The 21,490-nt window shown below is 32.6% G+C and overlaps 1 protein-coding gene across 1 annotated transcript; it reads right to left on the bottom strand.

The window, feature by feature from the left end:
- Nucleotides 1-15,188: 15,188 nt before the first annotated feature.
- Nucleotides 15,189-20,611, bottom strand: LOC115952360 (solute carrier family 40 member 2-like). The gene is made up of 8 exons (XM_031069518.1): nt 20,401-20,611; nt 19,129-19,279; nt 18,215-18,411; nt 17,352-17,801; nt 16,813-16,984; nt 16,425-16,562; nt 16,167-16,277; nt 15,189-15,544 (listed from the first exon to the last, which is right to left on the bottom strand). The coding sequence occupies exons 1-8, from the start codon at nt 20,523-20,525 to the stop codon at nt 15,377-15,379; spliced, it is 1,512 nt and encodes a 503-aa protein (XP_030925378.1). The 5' UTR covers nt 20,526-20,611; the 3' UTR covers nt 15,189-15,376.
- Nucleotides 20,612-21,490: the final 879 nt, after the last annotated feature.

Genomic DNA, 21,490 nt, shown 5'->3' with positions numbered 1-21,490 from the left:
TCAGATCACATACCTTGGGTAAATTAATACTCTCTATTATTTGTTTAAGTATTAAACAAAACCTTAGTCATGTCTGACTCCTTGAACCACATACTTTGGTAAATTAATACTTCATATCATTTTTCTAAATGTTAAACAAAACTTTGATCATGCCTGGTTCCTCGGACCACATACCTTGGGTAAATTAATACTTTCTATTATTTACTTAAGTATTAAACAGAATCTTAATTATGTCTGGCTCCTCGGACCACATAATTTGAGTAAATTAATACTTCATATCATTTTTCTAAGTGTTAAACAAAATTTTGGTCATGTCTGGTTCCTCGGATCACATATCTTGGGTAAATTAATACTTCTTATTGTTGGTTTAAGGGGTAAACAGAACCAGCCATGCTGAATGGCAAAGACCTTCATTGTAGTAACTTGATCAAATGGACACTCTTGAGCTTCACTTAAAGCATTTGCAAGTATATCTATGTTATCCAGTTCCTTAGACTTACTGAGAAGTGGAGGGTTAGGAGGAGCCCAACATGTATGGATGCTCTACTATTGTGTATGTTTTTGAAGTTAAGGGTATACTTTGTTGAGATTGTAGACTTAGTACGTTTAGCCTTTCCTGTTGCTGATTATGTGGGATGTAGTAACTATGTTATCACTTATGCAAATAACTAAATAGAGCTATATCTCATTGTCACATTGATTAAGTGTGCAATAAAGCAAAAACTATGTTAGGATTCATGAAAATACCATAAGTATGAAAGAAAAGCTTATAATTATCATTAAGCTGAGCCTCAGAAAAATGCAAATTGATTACAAAAAGGAGAATTGATTACAAATTTTGGAAACAAAAACAACAGTTCAAAAAAGTAAACATAGTTTAAAAAAAAAAAAAAAAATTATGGCTTCATTTTTATTACAAGCTTGTCTTTAGCTGGAGTCTTGGTAGGCTGGACAGTTACTGCTGCTGAGGATGTTAGGCCTTTACCCTTGGATTCTTCCTTGGCAGGAATGGGTAAAGTTGCCAAAACCATCTCATGGCTTTGGGAAACCACCCCTCCCTCGGAAGAATCCTTAGGTGCAGCTGAAGGCTTTGTAGTCTCAAGGGCGACCTCCTTGGGCTTTTCTTTTTCCTTCTCAACTATGCCAGCTTGCTCCGCCCCTTTTAGAGGACTATTGGGAGGAGGAAGGTCCTTGGCCAGAATCTCATCAATGGAGCTCGGATCTTTGGGGGCTGCATTATCCTGGGAGACTGAGGAGTCTGGTGCCCAGATTGCAGAGGGGGTAGTAAACATTCTTTGATCTCTTAAGTGTCGAGGAGGCCTCAACCCCAGCCAGGTTGAGGGCCTCATTCCACACCTAGAGGCAGTATGCACTACATACTCTCGAGACCTAAGCCCTGAAGGCCTCCTCGGTCTCAGCTACCCCTACGTCGTAGCCATCTTGTTTGGTCTGGTCCCTAGCCTTCTCAGCATCCTCTAGTTTTTTCTTCGGCACTTTTATTTGCTCCTTAGCTGCAACAAGCTCATCCTCGGCCTGGCGAAGTTGCTTGCACTGAGTCTCGGCCTGCCTTTTCGCCCCTTCCAGAGCAACCTCAGTGCTTTTCTTCTCCCTCGATAAGCTTGGTGTTCAGCTCCTTAACCCTTTTCTCGGCCACGTTAAAGGCCTCGATAGCAGCAATAAGACTGCCCTCCTCAGCCCTAAAAGTTGGTGAGTGATATTCACCAACTCCTTAGCCCTAAAAGTAACTTGAACAGCCTGCAAAGGAAATGTAGCAGTGAGTAAAAAAAAAAAAAAAAAATAGTAAAGAGAAAGGCGACTTAGCTTAAAAGACTTACCGTGGCGTGGTCTCTCTTCAGACCCAGAAACACCTCATGTCTCTTCATGGTCCTCAAATCGGCCATGTCTTTTCATGGTGCGCTACATACCCGGCCTTCCCTTATTGGAAGTCCCTTATCAAAGAGTTCGCAGGAAAAGGGGATCTGTCTAACACCAGGGGGGATTCCAATTTGGAACCTTGGTATGAAGGTCACGTCCCCTGTCCCTAGGTGCCCCATCACTCGAGGACCTCATTTGGGTAGTCTTGGCTACCTTGGCCCTTCTTTGAGGCTCAATCTCTTTAGGAGGGACACCTCGGCCCTCTTCCATCACTTCCTTCCCCTTTTGCTCCCGTTTTCTCTTTTTGCCTGCAAGTTCGAGCTGGGGCTTATGAAGAGTGAGAAGAGAGGGGTGTTTAGCTTGACCGGCCACCTCGGGTGCCTTGCCCCCTGCTTAAGACTCCATGATCTCTAGAAGGCTAGCTCTAGGCTTGCACTGTATCCCCATTGCTTCGGGAATGCTAGTGTCTTCTTGGATTCTGCTTACTTGGGCTAAAGGGAGGTGGCTAGAGTCGCCAACCTGAGGCTTTGGAGATTGGGGCTAGTTGAAAACTTCGAAGTCATCTTTAGAATCCGAGACTTCAACTATCTCTTCCTCTTCCTCTTCCTCTTCCTCTTCCTCTTCTTTGATAACAAGCTAGGAAGGGGTGGGTTCCAAGGCTGCAAGCTGAAAGGGTAGCTCCAATTGCAATACACCCTCTGGAATGGGACTGATGACGAGGAAGTCGGGGACTGCTACATTGACTTGATGCAAACGTGGATCCCTTGCCTTGATTACACACTTTGGTGCCTGAAAGCTGGACGAGATCAAGTTGTAGCCGAGGATGATGTGGGTTGCCCTTAACTGCCCGTCACCATGGACAAAGACCTCAACCTTGAGTACTTTGTTTAAATCTAGTTGGTTAACTAAGTTTATGTTCGAGGTAGCAGCATGCTTATTTGCAAAACCATCAACAGAAAAATGCTGTTAAGAAAAAGCGGCATAGATCAAAGGGAACTAAAATTATAAGTAACAAAAATAATAATAATAATAATAATAAAATAAAAAAGTGAGCACGGAAGATGTCGGTGAGAGAAGGGGGTATTATTATTAGAACAATAGACCTAGACCTAAAAACCCCACCTAGTGTCCCTTATCTAGTCGGATAATGAAGGTCGTCGTGCCATTCCCTTAAGACAATTAAGTAGTCCTTATTCATGCCCTTATTAGACTTAGGGAGGCATGATATGAGCCTAACTGTGAGTTCCCTAGTTTTTAGGTAGTAGCCTTGCCCTGTTAGTTTATGGCAGCTATAAACCTAGTTAACGTTGTGATGGGTGAGGTTCACACTCATCTTCTTGTTGGGGGCATCGACACTACCTAGGATACTAAACATATTTGGGGCATATTGGGTGGGAGCTAATCTATGGGCTATCAGGTAATCCCTAGTGACTCTGCTCATGGGGATTCTCATCCCTCCCTCTATGAAGGCGATCATCAAGATTACCACTTCTCCCTCCTGCCTCTGGGTGTACCAGTCCCCTTGTTTTCAGTACCTAATGGAAACCCCTTATGGGATTCCATATTGAACTTTAAAGCTCTCTATACTCTCTAGGGAGTCTACCAGGTAGGCAAATCTACCCATTTGTCAAAATAGTTGAAGGTGAAAGGAAGTTAGAGGGCTTTGTTTAAAGAAAAGTATAAGAGAAAGTAAAAGAGAATGTTTAAATGACTTACGCGAAGGAAGGAACTCTCCTCGGACTAGCTCTTGATATTTATGATTGTAGAAGTGAAGTGAATGTGGTCTTCAAATAGTTTTTGAATCAAAGGGAAAGGAGAGCAGGAAAATTCCCACTCAAGTTCCAATGAGATCCTCAGCCATTGGATCTTCATCATGTCATAGAATGTAGGGGACATGGAGCCACAAGAATTTAATACAGATGCATCTTGGATGCTGAAACGTCAAGAGCATGCGTTGGGCAATTGGAAAGGCATCTGCGCATACAGAGGTGACATATGACAAGAAGAGGATAATAACGGTAATATCGAAATCCTCTTTTTTTCTAAGGAGCCAAAAAATGAGAATTTCGATAGGCTATTGTAGGGATGACAGGCCCAGAAGGGTATATTGGGTCATAGGTCCTGTCTGAGGACATTAAATAGTCTAAGGACGGGAAGACGCTAGTGTGGGAGCGCAAGCTAGTGAATGGGCAAAGGGGTCTAGTTTAAAGGTTCCAAAAAGTATGTCCGAGGACAAATTTCACCTTGGCTTAACAAGACAGAGGTCAAAAGGGTTGGCCTGACATCAAGGACAACAATCTGGGCGATTTTGTTGGCAAAGATAAGCATCAGGAAGGGATAAGGTAAAAAGAAAGTGAGAAATATCTGAGGGAAAACTGCTATCACCGCATTAAATGCTTTGTAGCTAACTCTCTAATGGCATTAATGTGAAAGTGATGCCTGAACAGTGATGTTCTGCCTTACAACTACCACTAAAAAATTTAGGAAGGTGTTGATAGGACAAGGAAAAAAGGCAGCCATTTGATCTACACGTTAAGGGCTGAGATAGAAGGAAGGGGGGCAATATAAAGGAGGAGGATCCCATTACATGGGGGGATTGGAGAATTGAGGGAAAAACACTGTAACAATAGGAACTAGACTTGTAATCAAATCCAAAAGAAATATATACAAGAACTAATCTTCCCAGATTGTGCTGATGATGGTTTTCTTTGGATAAAACTAGTTTGTCTTTACTTTCTTGTCATCTGAATCCACTATAATTGTTATCCAACTTATTAGAGCCTAGTTTTCGAATCCACTCTCTACAAATTCATTGTATTGGGCCCTTTGGCCCTAAATCCCTTTATCTTTTGGGCTAGGAACCAAATTGTGCTCCTACTGATCTTTATCAAAAAAAAAAAAAAAGGTAATCTACAAATTCTACACAATACTTTTTGTAAATTAAAAAAAGAAAAAAGAAAAAAGAAATGGTCTTCCAAACATCATTTTTTCTTTTTAGTATTTTGAAAATTATTTTTAAAAGTGGGAGCAAAACACGTATAATGTAAAAATTATTATCTGAAAACTATTTTCAATTTCAATTTTTTGAAAATTGTTTTCATATTGTGTATTTTGAAAACAAAAATAAGAATTCTCCTACCAAACAGGTCTAAAATACTACAATTAAGGATTTTTTTGCATTACAAAATGCTGACTTTTCCTCGGATATTACCAATGAGGGACCATTCCTACAATGATAAGGATACCCTGCGTTTTGTTACTTTGATTTTTTTTTTTTTTTGGGGCAAACATTACTTTGATTTTAGATGCTATAGTTGGGTTGTTTCTAGATATAAAATTGTGGTTTGGGCATATATTTGGTTAGCTCTGCCATGTGATATGGCTAACCTGAGTGAGAGGAATGGCATCCATGGTGTGTCAAATAGGGAATGATGAAATAAAAGTGCAAAGATTCGGTGTATTTATTTCTAAGTATCAGATTTTTATTCTGCTTCTTCTGGTGGAGGTGCTATTGCTATTATATGATTCTGCACCATGTAATTATGTGTTTCATTGTTTTTCTCGTGTAGTTTTTTGTTCCTTACTCAAACAAGAATTTCTTCGGGAAAAAAAGAAAAAGAAAAAAAGAATATCCTAAGGACCATAGAGAAGGATATTATTCTTTAAAAATGCTTCTGGTTTTGCAATTAAAAACTCATAATAGGATTGGGAGATGATGCATCAGCAAAACACGGAAACACGGAAACACGGAAAAAGTATTCATTTCTTTTGTGTTTACTTTAAACCCTTCTCTGGGCGAAAAGACCTATCATTAAACAATGTTAAGAGTGTTTGGTTTTCTTTAGTAAGTTTAGAGATAATTTTTTTCACATAATTTTTTCAAATAACTATTTTTTTTTTTAATCTGAAATAAAATTCTATTTTAGCCTAATTTAAGTGTATATGTGTGTGGAACTCTCTTTTGAGAACTTGAATCTCAACTTTTGCTCTCCCACATCCCACAAGTACTTGTACTTATAAAATGATCATCGTGCCAAGAGTACATGGTGATTTCAAGTAAAAATGGTAACAATAATGAATTTATTTAAAACTGATATTATTCCAAATTTTCAATTACAACTTCTCATGTCAATAGTTGTTAAATTTTTTTAATTTCATTATTGTTCTTAAAGAGGAAGTGCTTAAAGGAAATACCAAAAAAGAATAGTAAAATGCATAAATGGAGTTTTAACATGGAAGTAAAAAAAAAATATTTACATGAAATGTTATTTGCTTATCTTTAGTAAGTGAGGTAGGACATGGCTTTCAATAAGTAAGCAAAGGTTTAAGCAAATAATTTTTGCTTAGCTACAAAAGATTAAACCTATCCAAACACTCATTTTATTAATATAATTTATGGTGCCTATTGTAAATATAATATGTGAAAAAGATTAAAAAAAACCTTTAAGATGAGTGGGCAACTGAGTCTGTACGTAGTTTGTACACGGAATCAAAGTCAGGTCAAACAAAACGCGCTCTCTACACGTTGAAATTTGTTTTTCTTTTTCTTTTCTCACTTTAGTACCGTCATTTTCGATTCCTTTTCCTTTTGCACCTCAAAAAAACATTATGAAATTCCCACTAGTAGCTACACTAGTATATTTGGCATTAGATGCCTTGTCGTGTCGATAATGCATAAAATTTTTAATTTTAAAAAATGATTTTTTTAATGTATGCTATAAAGATATACTTTAATTAACTATTTTAGAAATTTTTTTTATAGAAAAATAAATAAGTGATTAACTGTTTTGATAGTTTTTTCAATTTACTATAAAAACTTTCTTAAAATGAATGATAATTAATGTATGTCATAATATTAATCAAACCCTTTAAAAAAAAGAAAGCAAACTATTGGGTGGCTTTCCCTTGCTAACTTCTATAACGTTAGTCAATGAGACCTTGGTTCAAATAAGCTTAATTTATAATAGTGTGCCGTATGAAATTAAAATTGGAGGTATATTTGTTCAAATAACCCCTCTAATTTTGTATACAAAATCTTTGATTTGTTTCCCTAGATGAGACTAAGTCAGTTAATTGTAAATTGAAAGTTGAAATTCTATATCATCATATTACCTAATGGTAGGTTTAAACTAGTACGGCTTTACCTAATCCTAATAGTCTAGACCTAATCTTCTTTTTCTTTATCTCCAAATATTTGTACGGCAACGTGATGAATTTTGGTCATTATTCAATTGGCCAAAAAAAAAAAAAAAAACATGACGTCATACCCCAATTATCAGATTTATAATCAAGGGATCATCATATCTTGTTTCCTTGATCGTGACTTAGATGGTCTATGCTTAAACAAATTTGATGTGCATTCACTTGTGCTGGAACACAGCCTTTTGTTCTAAGTTAAGAAACGTAATTTGTGGGTTTTAACTAGTTTATTTAGTAAAGTCTTTGATGGTTTAATAAAAGATTTAGAGTTTAATTCTCTCTTGCACAAAAAATCGATTAATATGTCTTAGTCTGATGATAAAGAATTATTTTTAAAAATAAACGTTATAACTTGAAACTCTTCCTCTCAAGAAAAAAACATGTTTTGATATGTATTTAATAAAAAATTAAAAGAATAATTTATCTTGTACTTATAGTGATATTATCTTTTATAATGAATATATACGTAGGATCACTTGTTTAAGTTGTTACCTCAATATGCAAATGCAATGAGGTATCTCTCTTAGAATATTGCAAGTTGTCAAACTAGCATAAATGAAACTAAATCATATTTCTTCGTCATGATTGTTTGGATTGGGATCATACACACGATTGAGGGTTCGTGCATTAGATGGAACATGATAAGATTCTAATTTTGGTATAAAAATAAAATGAAAATGATTGTACGTTTTTAGACCCCTTAAAACACAAGTTGATTAACTTAGTTATTTAGCCAAGTGATTACTTAGATTAATTATTCAAATCTAGGTCAACACATTCCAATCATATCATGCAAAACAACAGAATATAAAGAATATAATGATATGATAACCTAGGAAAACCAAATTGGTAAAAAATTTGGAGAGGATTTAACCTAACTATCCTTAAGGTAAAAAGTAAATTCACTATGAAAGAATTGAAAGTTTTTACAATAGAATTTAGACCACTAACATTTTATTGCTACCTCGAGTAGAAAACTTACTAATACTACCCCATAATAGCTCAGAATCCACAGACTACTTCTTTTTTAGGTCTTTGCAACATAAGCACCCACACTTGTTATAAAAAACACAAACTCTCCTGTTTGTGACTCCAAGACCACTCTTGAATGTTTAGATCATCAGTAACTTTGATGATTAGAGAAGACAGCAACTTCTATAACACCAAATCTTGAGATTCTTCAAGAAAAAACACTAGTAGAAGGCATGAGAGAGCTTTTTATGTACAAAACCTTAGATACAAAAGAGGCATATTTTTCTCTCTCTGAAAAGCCTTGAAAACCCTACCTAGGATTAGCTTATGATGTCCTTTAAATATTGGAAGAAAAAAAAAAATTCGTGATTTGGGCTACAAACGGATAAGTTATGGCCTTTTTACATTTGCTAATTTTTGCTGATCTGCAACTTTTGATTGATCGAGTCTTGCAGAAATTGAATAGTAATTTCCTGCACTTACTCGATTCCAAACTTAATTTAAACTAAACTTTGAGCAAGTCTAAATCTAGACTAAATGTTTTAATCATGGTTTGCTAACATATTCAAATTGAAGTTCTAATACATTAGTTCTTGAAATCTTAGAGCCTAACAATGATAATTTATGTTAAAGAATCATTGAAATAAAATCGATCCAAACTACTTATAAAAGACAATAACTACTAATTAAGTACCAAATTACCAAGACATAAACAAAGGATTAACTTTAAAATTACGAGTTCTAATAATATGAACATACATAACATTCCAAATTAACAACACATGGCGTACAATAATGTTTCCAGCTATTATAACAACATAAACGTACATAATGATGAATACTCCAAACTAAGCATACACAGTTCCTCTCTTGAAACCAGAAGTGGCTGAAGCTTAAGCCATTTTGTGGTCTCAGATGACTGCCAAAGAGCAGAGAGGTTAAGAAGGAACTAATATTTGAGGACTCCTAAATCTACAAAAGTTAAACTTTAAAAGAGAATGGCCTTAGACTAGGTTGGGAGACAGTGATGTTTGACTGAAGATATTTTGTCCTTGATGAAAAAGACTTTTGTTTGTTGTAACTTGTAGCGTCCCGTGGGTCAATAGAGATGCTAATGGTGTCTATGTCTTTGTTCATTATTGTATCAGTCCTTGGGGTTAGTTACTCCCTCATTTGGTACTTTCTGCCTTGAGGTTGAGGGCTGACAGTGGCTTGTAATTTTGTTTGATTGATTCTTACGTACGAGGAACTCGAGAAATTATAACTAAAATTACTGAGTCAATTTATAATATTAAAAAAAAATTTAAACAAGTTTTTTAAACTAAATTAGTAATTTTAAATAAATAAAATTTTTTTAGTGGAATGATAAACAAATGACATGATTCATCGTTAGTACAATATTTTTTTTTTTTTATGTACACACACTTAATAAAAAGAAAAAAAAATCAATATATATGAGGTCTACATGTATTGAATTCACATAAATGCAATAAGAGAGTTGCCTACACCTGTTACCTAAGAGACTTTATGTTATTCCCCGGAGGATGTGTGCTAGTTGCTTTTGTTAAATTGAATTCCTAATTTTCTCCCCCAACTAATATTAGATGCTTTATTTTTGTCCCTTAACTATTAATTGTATCAATTTCTTCATTCAAATTTCAAAATCAAACCTATTTTATTATTGGATAATGCTCTTCATTAAAATCTTAATACAATTATCTTCTTCTCTTTTTTTTTTTTTTTTTTTGTGGGAATACAATTATCTAATTTAAAATTTACTTTTTTTAGAAGAAATTTAAAATTTACTTTATTGTGAAATTACGGGGAAAAATTCATACAACTAATGGTTGAAGAATTAGTAATTAATTATTATTGCTATTATTGTACTTTCATATTTTAGGGGAAAAAACATAATACCATATACTTACTACTTTTTTTTTTTTTGGAAAAAAATGCAATGTTAGCCAATTCTCTCACTCCAGTCATATGGTAAAGACTAAAGTGAGAAAGATAAAGTTTATTGAAAAATGACATAAATTAATTTGACATACTTTTAAGCAACAAACTTGAAATTCGAGAGATTCAAATAATAGCCCAGTAATAATGGTATCTTTTGTATTACCTCATATTTAGGGTTCAAATCTCATTTCCCCCTTCCTCCGCTATATGTTTAACCAAAAACAAAACAAAAGCCTTGAAATTCGAATGATTGTTTAGAGACTAAACATCCTTACCCAGATAAAACATCATTAGCCAGTAAATTAAAAACTACAAAGCCTTCGGTCAAATTACAGCCCAAATTGTTGCTAGACTGTCGGCAACTTTTTATAGGCTTCCCTGTAATATTATGTGCTCCATGTTCTTCTTGGCCTGATCTATTCAAAAGCAACCTGCAATATTCACATGCAAGCTTGAGAGTGGTTTTGTAAAAGCTTCACCAGTCATCATCATCAACCTTATCGCCTAGCAAGGGAGGTTATGCCCACTTATAACTCAACACGTCCTTAGATACTCACAATTTTGGCAAACTCGTATAGTCATTTGATGTAATAACATTTTGTAAGACAATATATACTATAAATTAAAGAAAAATATTTTATTAATATAATAAAATTTGAATAAAAAATGAACAAAAAAAAAAAGTAATTTAAGTTTACATGACGAATGCACATATAGTGTAACATCAAATTTTTTTTTTTATCAAAAACCAATGGTCATGTTAGATTATTGAAAAAAAATTACAACTTACTCCCAGTTCCTGATCCTATTACAATTAACTTCACTATTTTTCAATTGTTACATTTTACTCTCTAAATTTTGGTTTACAATGAAATCGTAAGGGTATTATTCAAATTAATATATTTTGCAATTTAGTTTCACAAACTTTTCAATCACTATATTTTCGTTCTTAAAGTTTTTATGAAAATGAAATTATAAACCTTATTTTGGGAAGGTTCATAATGATTTTATTGTAGTTCAAATTATGAAAATGAAATTATAAACCTTATTTTGGGAAGGTTCATAATGATTTTATTGTAGTTCAAACCCTGTGAGGTCAAATGTAACTATTGAAAGTTTGTGTACTAAACTATGATAGGTCAAAGCCTTAAGGAGATAAATTATAATATACCCCAAATTATAAAATAATTTAAAATAAATAATGACTTTTGAAAAAAAATTCTTGAGACTTTTGATAATTGAGTTTTAACTGAAACACTATTTTAATTTGTTTGAAAACTTTGGTAATAGAATTCTGTTACAGTAAAATATGTGAACAATTTTAATGTACTTAAAAGGAGTCACATGGAGAAATTATGTCATACAACTTGTAATGAGTCACATAAGACAAGCATGACGTGTAACTGTGTAAGACCTAATTTTATTATTAAAACAAAAAATTATGATAAATTAATAAATATTGGTAATTGAGTTTCCACTAATTTAAAAGAAATTTCAATATTTAGGTCAACCACAACTTGGAGGACAAAACTTGTATTATATGATATGGTACATGCTTTGGATGTGACCTTAATATGTTTTTTTTTATTTTTTTTATTTTTATGAATGTACATTTTGATGACAATAACTTAATTTTTTTTTTTTTTTGAGAATCTAAATAATTTAATTTCATTATTCTCATTTAGTGTACAAGAAGGTCTTATAATTCAAGTGGGAAGTTTCTTTGTGTTTAGATTGGTTTTAATCATAACTTATGTGATTAAAATGAGAATAAAAATATAGAAATGATAAATAATAAAAATAAAATAAAATAAAAAGGAGAGGATGCCCACTTTTTTTGGTGCAACATGTATGATAAAACTTTTCTTATATAATATATGAGATAATTTGGACATTAGTTTATTTAGTATTAATTTATTGTAAATATTTTGGTGAAAATCACTAAATAATTTATTGTTATATAAAATTTCACAATTCTCATATAGACACGTTAACGAAGAAAGAGGTGGAAGAAGTAGAGTGCCGATTTATTACAACCTATTGATAGATTTTATTTTATTGTATTTTTTTGTCGAAATTATGTCATACACCTAATTCTATTAAAAAAAATATTATAAACTAATAAATAAAATAAATACTGGTAAGATTGTATGAGAGTTTTCACAAAACTTTTATTATATATATATATAGTATAGAGAAATGTTATACCCACAACATTTTTTTTTTAGTTGTAACTAAAATAGATTATTTTAATAAAATTAAATAATAAAACTACATTTAAATGTACACATTTAATAATAAAATGGTAATGATAATAGTTTTATTTTTATATAATTCAATAATTACAACAACAAATGACACCAGAATAACACCAAGTTACAAAATTTTTGGTACAAAAGTAGTATTTTAAACTTTTATAGCCTTTATAAGAAAGTCTGACTTAGAGTAAACTAAGTTAATAATTTTAATATACTTAATGTGCCACATAATATGAGAAGGACCTCACTCCCTCTCCCTTTGTATTTGTGTCTTTTTGTTTTTTTTTTTTTAATTTATATATCCACTTTCGAGGGACAGGGAGCTTGGAAATGGTACCAGAATATGCCGAATTTTGACCAAAAGCTTCTATTAGAAATGTTAAAATATATCCTCTCAAAAAAAGAAAGAGTTAAATATATGTTGGTTAGCAATATATCCACCCACCAAAATCCGAAGAAATTGAAAATGGAGGCCGAATAGGTTTAACTGTCTAAGGTCAAAGACTCTTAGACTTTAGAAGTTAGAACTTGCATGGACAGGCCCCATATGGCCCAGCTCTTTGAATCAGTCATTCACCCCTCAAAAAACAATATTTTTTTCTCACTGACATAAACCCAAAGCCCAACAACTTACTATTAAATCATTTTTTAAAACAAATAATAATAAAATAAATTATTATCATTTTAAAACAATGCATAATAGATTTTACGATTTTGCAATTTATTAAGATGACTGATTGAATTTAATACAATATTACTTTCAGTGAGACCACTATCGACATTATTTTTATTATGCACTAATCACAATTTGTCACCTTATCAAATATAAAAAAATGTAAAATTTATTATTTATTCATACTTATTATTTTTCTTTTTTCATTCGTTTCAAATGCTTGTTTTGTAAGAATAAAGTGCAAACTACAAAGCATGAAAAAAAAAATCTTGTCAATAACCTCTAAATCAAATAGCATCTTGGAGTATTCAACAAAAAAGTTCAAGGCTTAAAATGTATTTCAAAAAATTCTTAAGACTATTTCTTTCATGTTCGTAAGGCTAAGTTTTAGTTATTTATTTAACCTTAATAAATACAACAATCAAGTTTTAATCTTAAAATTTGAAGTTTCGGCTATGGATTTTCAATCTTAATTAGGTGAATTTGTATAAGCGGCTAGAAAACGGTGTTTTGAGTTTAAAATGAGTGTTTGTAAAAATAAAAAAAAATAAAAAAAACTATGAAGAATTGTGGTTACAAAACAGAGTTTTAGATTTTTTTTTTAAAAAAAAATACTCTTTTAAGCTTTCAAAAAGCCTAACCAAACTGAGGTAATTGCAATAGATGTAAAATACATAAGATAAGGAAAGATGGTGAACTTTGAAACAACAGAGAACATTGTAAGAAGTGGGGGATTAGTCTCAAATTTATTGCCCCAGTTGTGTTGTACGCATAGAGTCTGTGGGTTTCACTTTTTTTTGGCAGTATTGTTTTATAGCTATGGTTGTGACTTGTGAGGCTGGTCTTCTGTGTGGATTTTTCTGTTAACACATATTCTTTTTCCCATTTTAATAACCTCATTTTTATTAATAAATAAATAAATTGACAAATTCAACTAAGTTAGAAGTTAGAACGATGTTTACAGGTATATGAAGTGGTCCAGAAGGACCTATGATAATACTTATATATCTACATCTTACTCTTTTTGTTCTTTTTCTTTTTTTTGAGGGGGAATCTACATCTTACTTTGGTTGTATTTAATAGAGATACAATTGGAATCTCATTTGACTCATAAACCATACTTTTGGATAATGTTTTCTGAGACCTTATGTTATCTATTAAGTATTAACCATATCAAATTATGGGTTTGGTTGTAAAGTACTTTACAAACATTTATTAAATGTGTAATCCACATTTATCCATATAATTTCTCAACACAATTAGTCTAATCATATAAAAATTTTTAATTTTTTTCACAATTTTTGAGACATAATGTTATGATTGATGTACAATAAAAATGGTTTCAATAGTTGGCTATGTGAGAATGATGTTACATCAATCTCAACTTGCCACATGAGCTAGTTGTATAAACAATTTTCATAAAATAAAATAAATAAAAAAATTGTATAAACAATTTATGAAAATATTTCTTCTTTCTTTTGGCATGATGATAAACTTCATTTTACTATCAGTTTCCATAAACTTTACTTCTAATTTATCACTATTCTTTGAAATCATTTTTATTTTGTAGAAAAGTGTCACTTTTTTTTTTTGGTTTCTTTTCAATAGAGATCCATTGAACTTGTAACTTTTAAGCTATAAATTGAGGGATTATAATAAAACCCCTTCTGGTATACATAAAATTTAATTCTAAGGCTTTTGTGTAGTTTGGTCATATTTTTTAAGAATTTGAGACGAATTGAATTAAATTTACTATTACCAGAAAAAGATTTAATACTAATAAAACTCTTACGGCAAGCAATAATTATCTCATATGTCTGCTTCATGAAACGACTCTCTCAGAATATGTGGGTCTTATAAAGGGATTCACACGCTATAAGAGGCCCCTCCATGGGCATATGACATTGAAGAATAGCCCAAACTGGTCGCACTCTGCCAACTCCATTGACAAATTGACAACCATACAACCAACCAACCAACATACAAAAAGTAATTTCATCATTGTCAGCTACTAAACTCTCTAACAAAGACTACAAACACTTAAATTATAAAGTGCTATGTTAGTCGTTTACTTCAGAGAATAAACTTTGAAGTCAAGAGTTAGAGGTCCTTTGTTAGTAATATAATAGTACTAAATTGTTTGGACTTGTATTCATCTAATAGCTTCACTAAAAGAGAAATTTTACAAGCTATCTATAGCAGTTTCAGCTCTAATGCTGATATTCCAGCTGATTACAACATGCCAAAACACATTATTAGATTTGCCTATCTTATTTCTCAAAACAAAACGTTTTAACTTCTAGCCATACTGATTGTAAGAATGTTATTTACATAGGAATGTGAAATCAATTTCTCAGGCCAGCAGATACAACATGTTGTCACCAACTGAGAAACATTTATATCATGACTCATAAGACGTAAGAACCTCTACCTTTTCAACTTAAGTAAGCATTTCAGCCTTTTCAGGTGATCTTATTGACCACTGAATCCATGAAAATAACTTCTCAAAGTGGAAGAGGTGCTTCCGGACATGGTAGATATGTACAGTATAGAGCAATGCAGCCAATGTGACCAGCATGAAGGATATCAAAGTCAACTGCCAGAAATCCTGAAATATTACACAATAACAATAATGGAGTTAATTTGGTTCAAAGCATCATATTTCTCAATTGACACGAGTCTGGTGAACACAATCCACATGTGACATGACACACTTCTCAAATGTGTGGCATGAAGAACTGATCATATTTCCACCACAACCATAAGTCAAATGAGGATGAATGGTACTAAGAAAAACACAATTTCTTAAGTTATCAAGTGTTAGAATACAGTAAGCCCTATAGGCCCAAAGGCCAAGGCCTGTTAGTATTACTAGTACAGTACTCCCATTTCTTATACATCACTCATTTTGTGCACCTATACATATAGCATACAGGCTTCTACTTGTACAGGTTACAAATACAGAAATATAGAATTTCCTTCTGCTCTTTTATCTGTTTCTTAAACTTAAAGAAACTGAGAACCAGAGAATCTGAAAATTTCATGATAGCCAAAAGATTCACCACAATAATAATGATACTCTTCCAATCTCGCTCTCTCTCACGACACACACAGATTGGAAGGATGTCTTAAGTTCTCTTACTGAACTAACAGCAAAGCATAAACTGAACATACATGCATCAATCCAATGATATTCCATTAAGCCAAAACCAAAAGCTAAATAAGGTCACCTGTGGATTGGAGATAATTATTCCCATGACATAAGTCATCAAATCCAAAATAGACTGCAGAGAGTTCTGAACTCCTCCCACAACACCTCGATCAGATTCAGGAACACGATCCTATTTACAAAGGAAAACGAGTGAGAATACAAGTTGAAATTATTTTTAATAATAGAAGAAAGAGAGATATTAAAATGTATGAGTACTAGTTTGCTATAAATTTGCTATAGGTGTATAGTCCTAGTTTTATTTCTGGGGTTTCTTTACCTGCATTTGTTGGATGACAGATAAGTCAAACATCCACAAACCAAGCCGAGATGTTGCTACTCCAGCCATCAGCATAGACGCTGATAAAAGGCCATTTTGCACAAATATTGAAGCAACGCATAGTATAAGGCAGAACCACTGCATGAAAACCACATAAACTCCATAAATTCAATGGTCAATTAGGAGTAACTTTGACAAAGAATGGCCTATAACACAAATAAAATTACTTAAAGAATCACTATTTATATCTTTGTTTTTAGAAAGGGAAAAAATGCAATTGCAGGTTATTACAATTTACAAATGGGCATGTGACTTCAAAATAAGTAATACTACTAAATCTATCTTCTGAATACCAAATGACCTGTTATGTGTCTACTGAAGTTTTCACCTGAAACCAGATAGACCAGAGTCCAGTTCTAAGTGTTGAAATGTGAGATTGTAATATTGGGTATACAACTGTTGCAGCTATTCCAATCACAGCACTTACTCCACGTGCTAACCCTATAACATAAGCAGGTACACCTTCCCATTCCAAAGTAGCCGTCATCAAAGTTCCAAAGCTGGATAAACAAAATCAGTAAGAACTTGTTCAACATTCAGCTAAGCCAAAAAAACAGCATGGAAAAAATATACACAGAGACTCAGAGAGAGAGAGGAAATTTTATGTACTTTGAGGTGTAGTTAGAAGCAATTTGAAGGAAAAATAATCAGATGTAAAATGCATAGCAATTAAGGGGAGATAAGACCTGTGAAAAATAGACAACCTAAAACATATTTATATATTCATTCACTCATGAAGAAGTTGTAATTGATAGATTACCACCTGTCCTGAAAGCTTAAACTAACACTTATCCCTGAAGTTTAAGATGTTAGGAAATGATGAATTTGATCATTTAACCATTATTCCAAGAGTAATTAGGTTCTCACCTAAGGACGGTGAAATAGAGCAAAGCCAGAGCTAATCCAGGTAGCACAACATCTTGTTGCCAATACACTTTCCATGCATCAAAGCAAGGGATCCATCCAAATATACTCATTACACAGCTTTCCTCTGCCAATGCTGAATTGCCTCCATCATCAGAAAGCAAGCTTTCTGTCTCTTCAACACTAGGTGAAAGTCTTGAGACCCTCCTTTGGCTACTTTCACCTAAAGCAGGTATCCCATTATATACAGAGATAAAAAGCCAATATTCCACCCAAATAGTAATAGCATTCCACAGTGCTAAAGACACAGCAGATGATGTTAGTGACACAAAGCTGATAACAAAGCCAGATAATACAGGGGCTCCTAGCTTGCTTATTAGATCAATTCGCCTGATAATTGAATTCAGCTTTGTCAGCGTTTCTGGAGGATGGCCTTCTGACATCACAACCACCCTGTAAATTAAAAATAGACAATATATTACATAAAAGTTATTATTATTATTATTTTTTAATATAACAAATTCCTTATTCTCCGTTTGGTAGCCAAGAAATCAAAGCAACTTAAACCAAAAATGAAAAAATGGTGTGATAGCAACAATACAATATAAAAAAAATTAAGCATTACTAAGGCACAAACTGAACAAGGATTACAAAAATATGAAATGTTTAATACTTTCTAACTAAGGAAAAATAAATTTTAGATGATATGTCTGGCAGGATCAAATTCTGACCACCAACAATACTGATGAACGCTTCAACTAGAATTACACAGTTTTTTTTTTTTTTTTTTTTTTTTTTTTTTTTTTTTTTTTTACGTAAGTGAAATTATGAAGTCATTTTTCACTTGAAAGCCTCTATGCAATTACCATTCCCTTTCAATCAAGATGGTACCAGCGAGGGTTGAAAGTGCTGCGATTGCTCCGGAGATGTTGGTTAATATCACAAGAAAGATGAATGCTGTAAAATTTGTGGACTTCAAGAATGAAAATTTCAGTAGTGCAATCACTGTGCCTCCAGCAATTATATAAGCGAGATTTTGTGCTACCAACCAAAGTCGGAGAACCTGCCAATAGAGTTTAAGATGCATATTTATCTATCAATGATTTAAATTTGTCTCAAACAGCAAGTTCAACCCGCATACTTTTATAAATAACTCAGTAAGTTTAAATTATCATATAATGGTTTGTTCATGTTCCATCCTGTAGATGAAGACAACAAGATTATCTAAGCAAATCAATTGGTGGACAGCTTAGGAGGATTAATTCTTGTCTCTTTCTTTCTTAGTTTATTCTTTTTGCTTTTACAAATGAATAACAGATTTGTCAAAGAAGGCAAAGAGGCTACAACCCCAGTACCCTCCAACACATTGTTGTGTTCTGCTATAACATAAAGAGTTGGGAGGGCCTGTCTGAAAGGCATTTAAGCAGAATAAATATGCCAAAAAGGAACTTGCCAGCCATCTCCAATAATCTTTTAGAAGATAGTCTTGGCTATAAATTGTTAAGAAGAACTATACATTGATTAGAATCCATAAACTTCTCGTCGTGCCTGTTCAAGAGCTAGTCATCAGGCAATAATTAGTTGGCAAAATATTTTGGGTGTTTCTAGGAGACTTTTGAAAAATTGTTTTATTTTGATGTTCACCAATCACAAATCTGTCTCTTTTTTTTGGTTGATTATATTACATACGCACCCAATATATCTTAAACTCATGCCCTCACCCTCCATCCTAAATCTGTAAACTTAATATAGTGTACAATGAATAGATTGGTAAGCAAACCTTTACATATGTCAACCTATCCACCCATTGTCCAACAATGGCACCGAAGAGCACAGTAGAAGAAGCTTCTGCCACACCATAGATAGCTGCAAAAAGTAAAGAGTTTGGCCAAATGTTGATCATGTATAAACCAACAGAGAATTCCCACATCCTGCAACAAGAAAAGAATTCAATAAGAACTTAATTCCAAACAGTATATCTAGAGGAAGTGTATTGGGTGTGAGGAGTCACCCAATTTGTCATTATTGGCAAAATATTGAAGGGCAAATGCATTGGTCAATATAACCATGTGTTTGGATTCAATCAGGGCACATTCAATCAATCTCTTTCATTAGACAATCAACAAAATCACATGGAACATGGTCCTCAGATAAGTTTACTTGAACAGACTTAGTCTATTCATGAAACTAGGTTGACCTCTAGGACAAAATGTTGCATAAACATGTAGGGAAAGATCAAAATAAAAAAAATAAAAAATAAAAAAATTGGAAAATAAATCTGGCTGGCTATTTGTTCTTCCTTCAAAGATGTTTCACTTAATATCTCCATAGTTCTAATTTCCTGGCACAAGATGGGCATAGCTGATAGCTGTAGTATTAACAGATTGTTCACCTGAAATCGATTTGTGTAGTTTATTTGTTGAATTCTCAAGCAGTAGCTTTTAATAAAATTTTAGCAACTAATAAAAAGCCTTTCAATGGATCAAAATCCATAGCAGTGTTCATACAATCTGAATTTGAACACCTCAATAATAAACTAATTCATAGAAAATGGGAAAAAAAAGAGAGAAAAAAACACACACACACAACAACAACAACAACAACAACAAAAACAAAAACAAATTCAATCCTTAAATAGACCAGAGTTGTAAAATTCACTCAACACTTGAAAACATCCAGGGAAATAAAAATGAAAATTATACTGTTTGAAATAGTTCTAAAACATTAAAGTTGAAAGATTTAATTTTTAAAATGTCACAATAGCAGTGAAATAGCTTCAAATTCAATAAGCCTAACAAAAAATGGTAAACAACAACAAGAACCAGCTTTAGTCTCAAAATTTTAGTAAAATAAAAAACTTTAGTCTCAAAAATTTTAAGCCTTAATCCCAAAATGTTGAAATTATTATGGATCTTCAATAGACTAGTCATTTCCGCGCATGTATTTTTTTCCCAAAAATATATATATATTTTTTATAAAAAAATAAAGAAGAAAAACCCAACAATGAGAATGTAATTGTAAACACAACACTGATAGAAAATGAGAAATAAACCTGGCACCCCATCTGGCGAAAAAGTGACCAACGTACAAGTACGTGAAAAGTGAAGAAGGGATAGAATTGTGTTGAGTATCTAATAAAGGTTTTTCTTGCTTCGCTAGAAGTGGTTCTCTCTCCATCTCTTCTATTTCAGCCTCTTCTTTCGGATTATTATGTTCACGTTCAAAATTAAAAGTCTTTCTAAGATTTAGTAATTATTGTAATTCCAACTATGGGATATGCATGTGTTGTTGTACTTGTATGTTATATTTTGTATGTTATGATGATGATGATGATAATATTGATAACATGATTGCATCACCATCTTTTCGAAAAAAACAGCTATGAGTTGTACGTGATGGAACCCCCTCTGAAAGTTGCTGTTACGATACTAATACTACAAATATGTTGTTTGACTTGCTCTAAGATTCGGGTGTTTTTGTTTTCTTCTACAAATATATAAAGAAATGTTCGGGACACAAATTTTAATACAACTTTGTATCATAACTCGTCATATGGTGAATTGTGATTAGTAAAGGTGTGTTAGTGGGCCATGTGAGGATACATCTTTACTAATAACAACTCGTCATATAACAAGTTATAGCACAAAATTGGTGTTCCTAGCATTTCTCAATATATATGTACTTTTTTTTTATTTAATTGAAAATTTGAAATCAAACAATGGAGAATTTACACCCTCAAAAAAAAAAAAAAAAAAAAGACAATGGAGAATTTAGATCCGATGCAATAACATGACCATGACCATCCATGCAATTTATCACTAGGCTGTGAGATGTAAAAGTTAAAAATCTAATTATAAAAGGGTAAAAAATTTTAAAAAGTAAAAGGTTAATGAAAATTTACCAATATAGCTTTTATATCTTGCACCTGATAGTAATTGCATGGTTCGAATCCCAATCCAATAAGGGCTAGCATCCTACAAAGTAAAAAGTGAAAGGAAATATATGCATTAAATTTAACAAATTAAATTAGAACAAGATTTAGATACAGTATTTAGGTACTGTTCTTTCGGTTTTTATCTTAAAATTCTGTTATATGAATTTTTTCTTATGGAATGGAAATGTATTTTTTAATTAAGTATCCA

This window comes from Quercus lobata, chromosome 7, assembly GCF_001633185.2.
Source record: "Quercus lobata isolate SW786 chromosome 7, ValleyOak3.0 Primary Assembly, whole genome shotgun sequence".
NCBI lineage: Eukaryota > Viridiplantae > Streptophyta > Magnoliopsida > Fagales > Fagaceae > Quercus > Quercus lobata.
The sequence above is the reverse complement of the archived record's forward strand: the minus strand, read 5'-3'. Positions and strand labels throughout refer to the sequence as shown.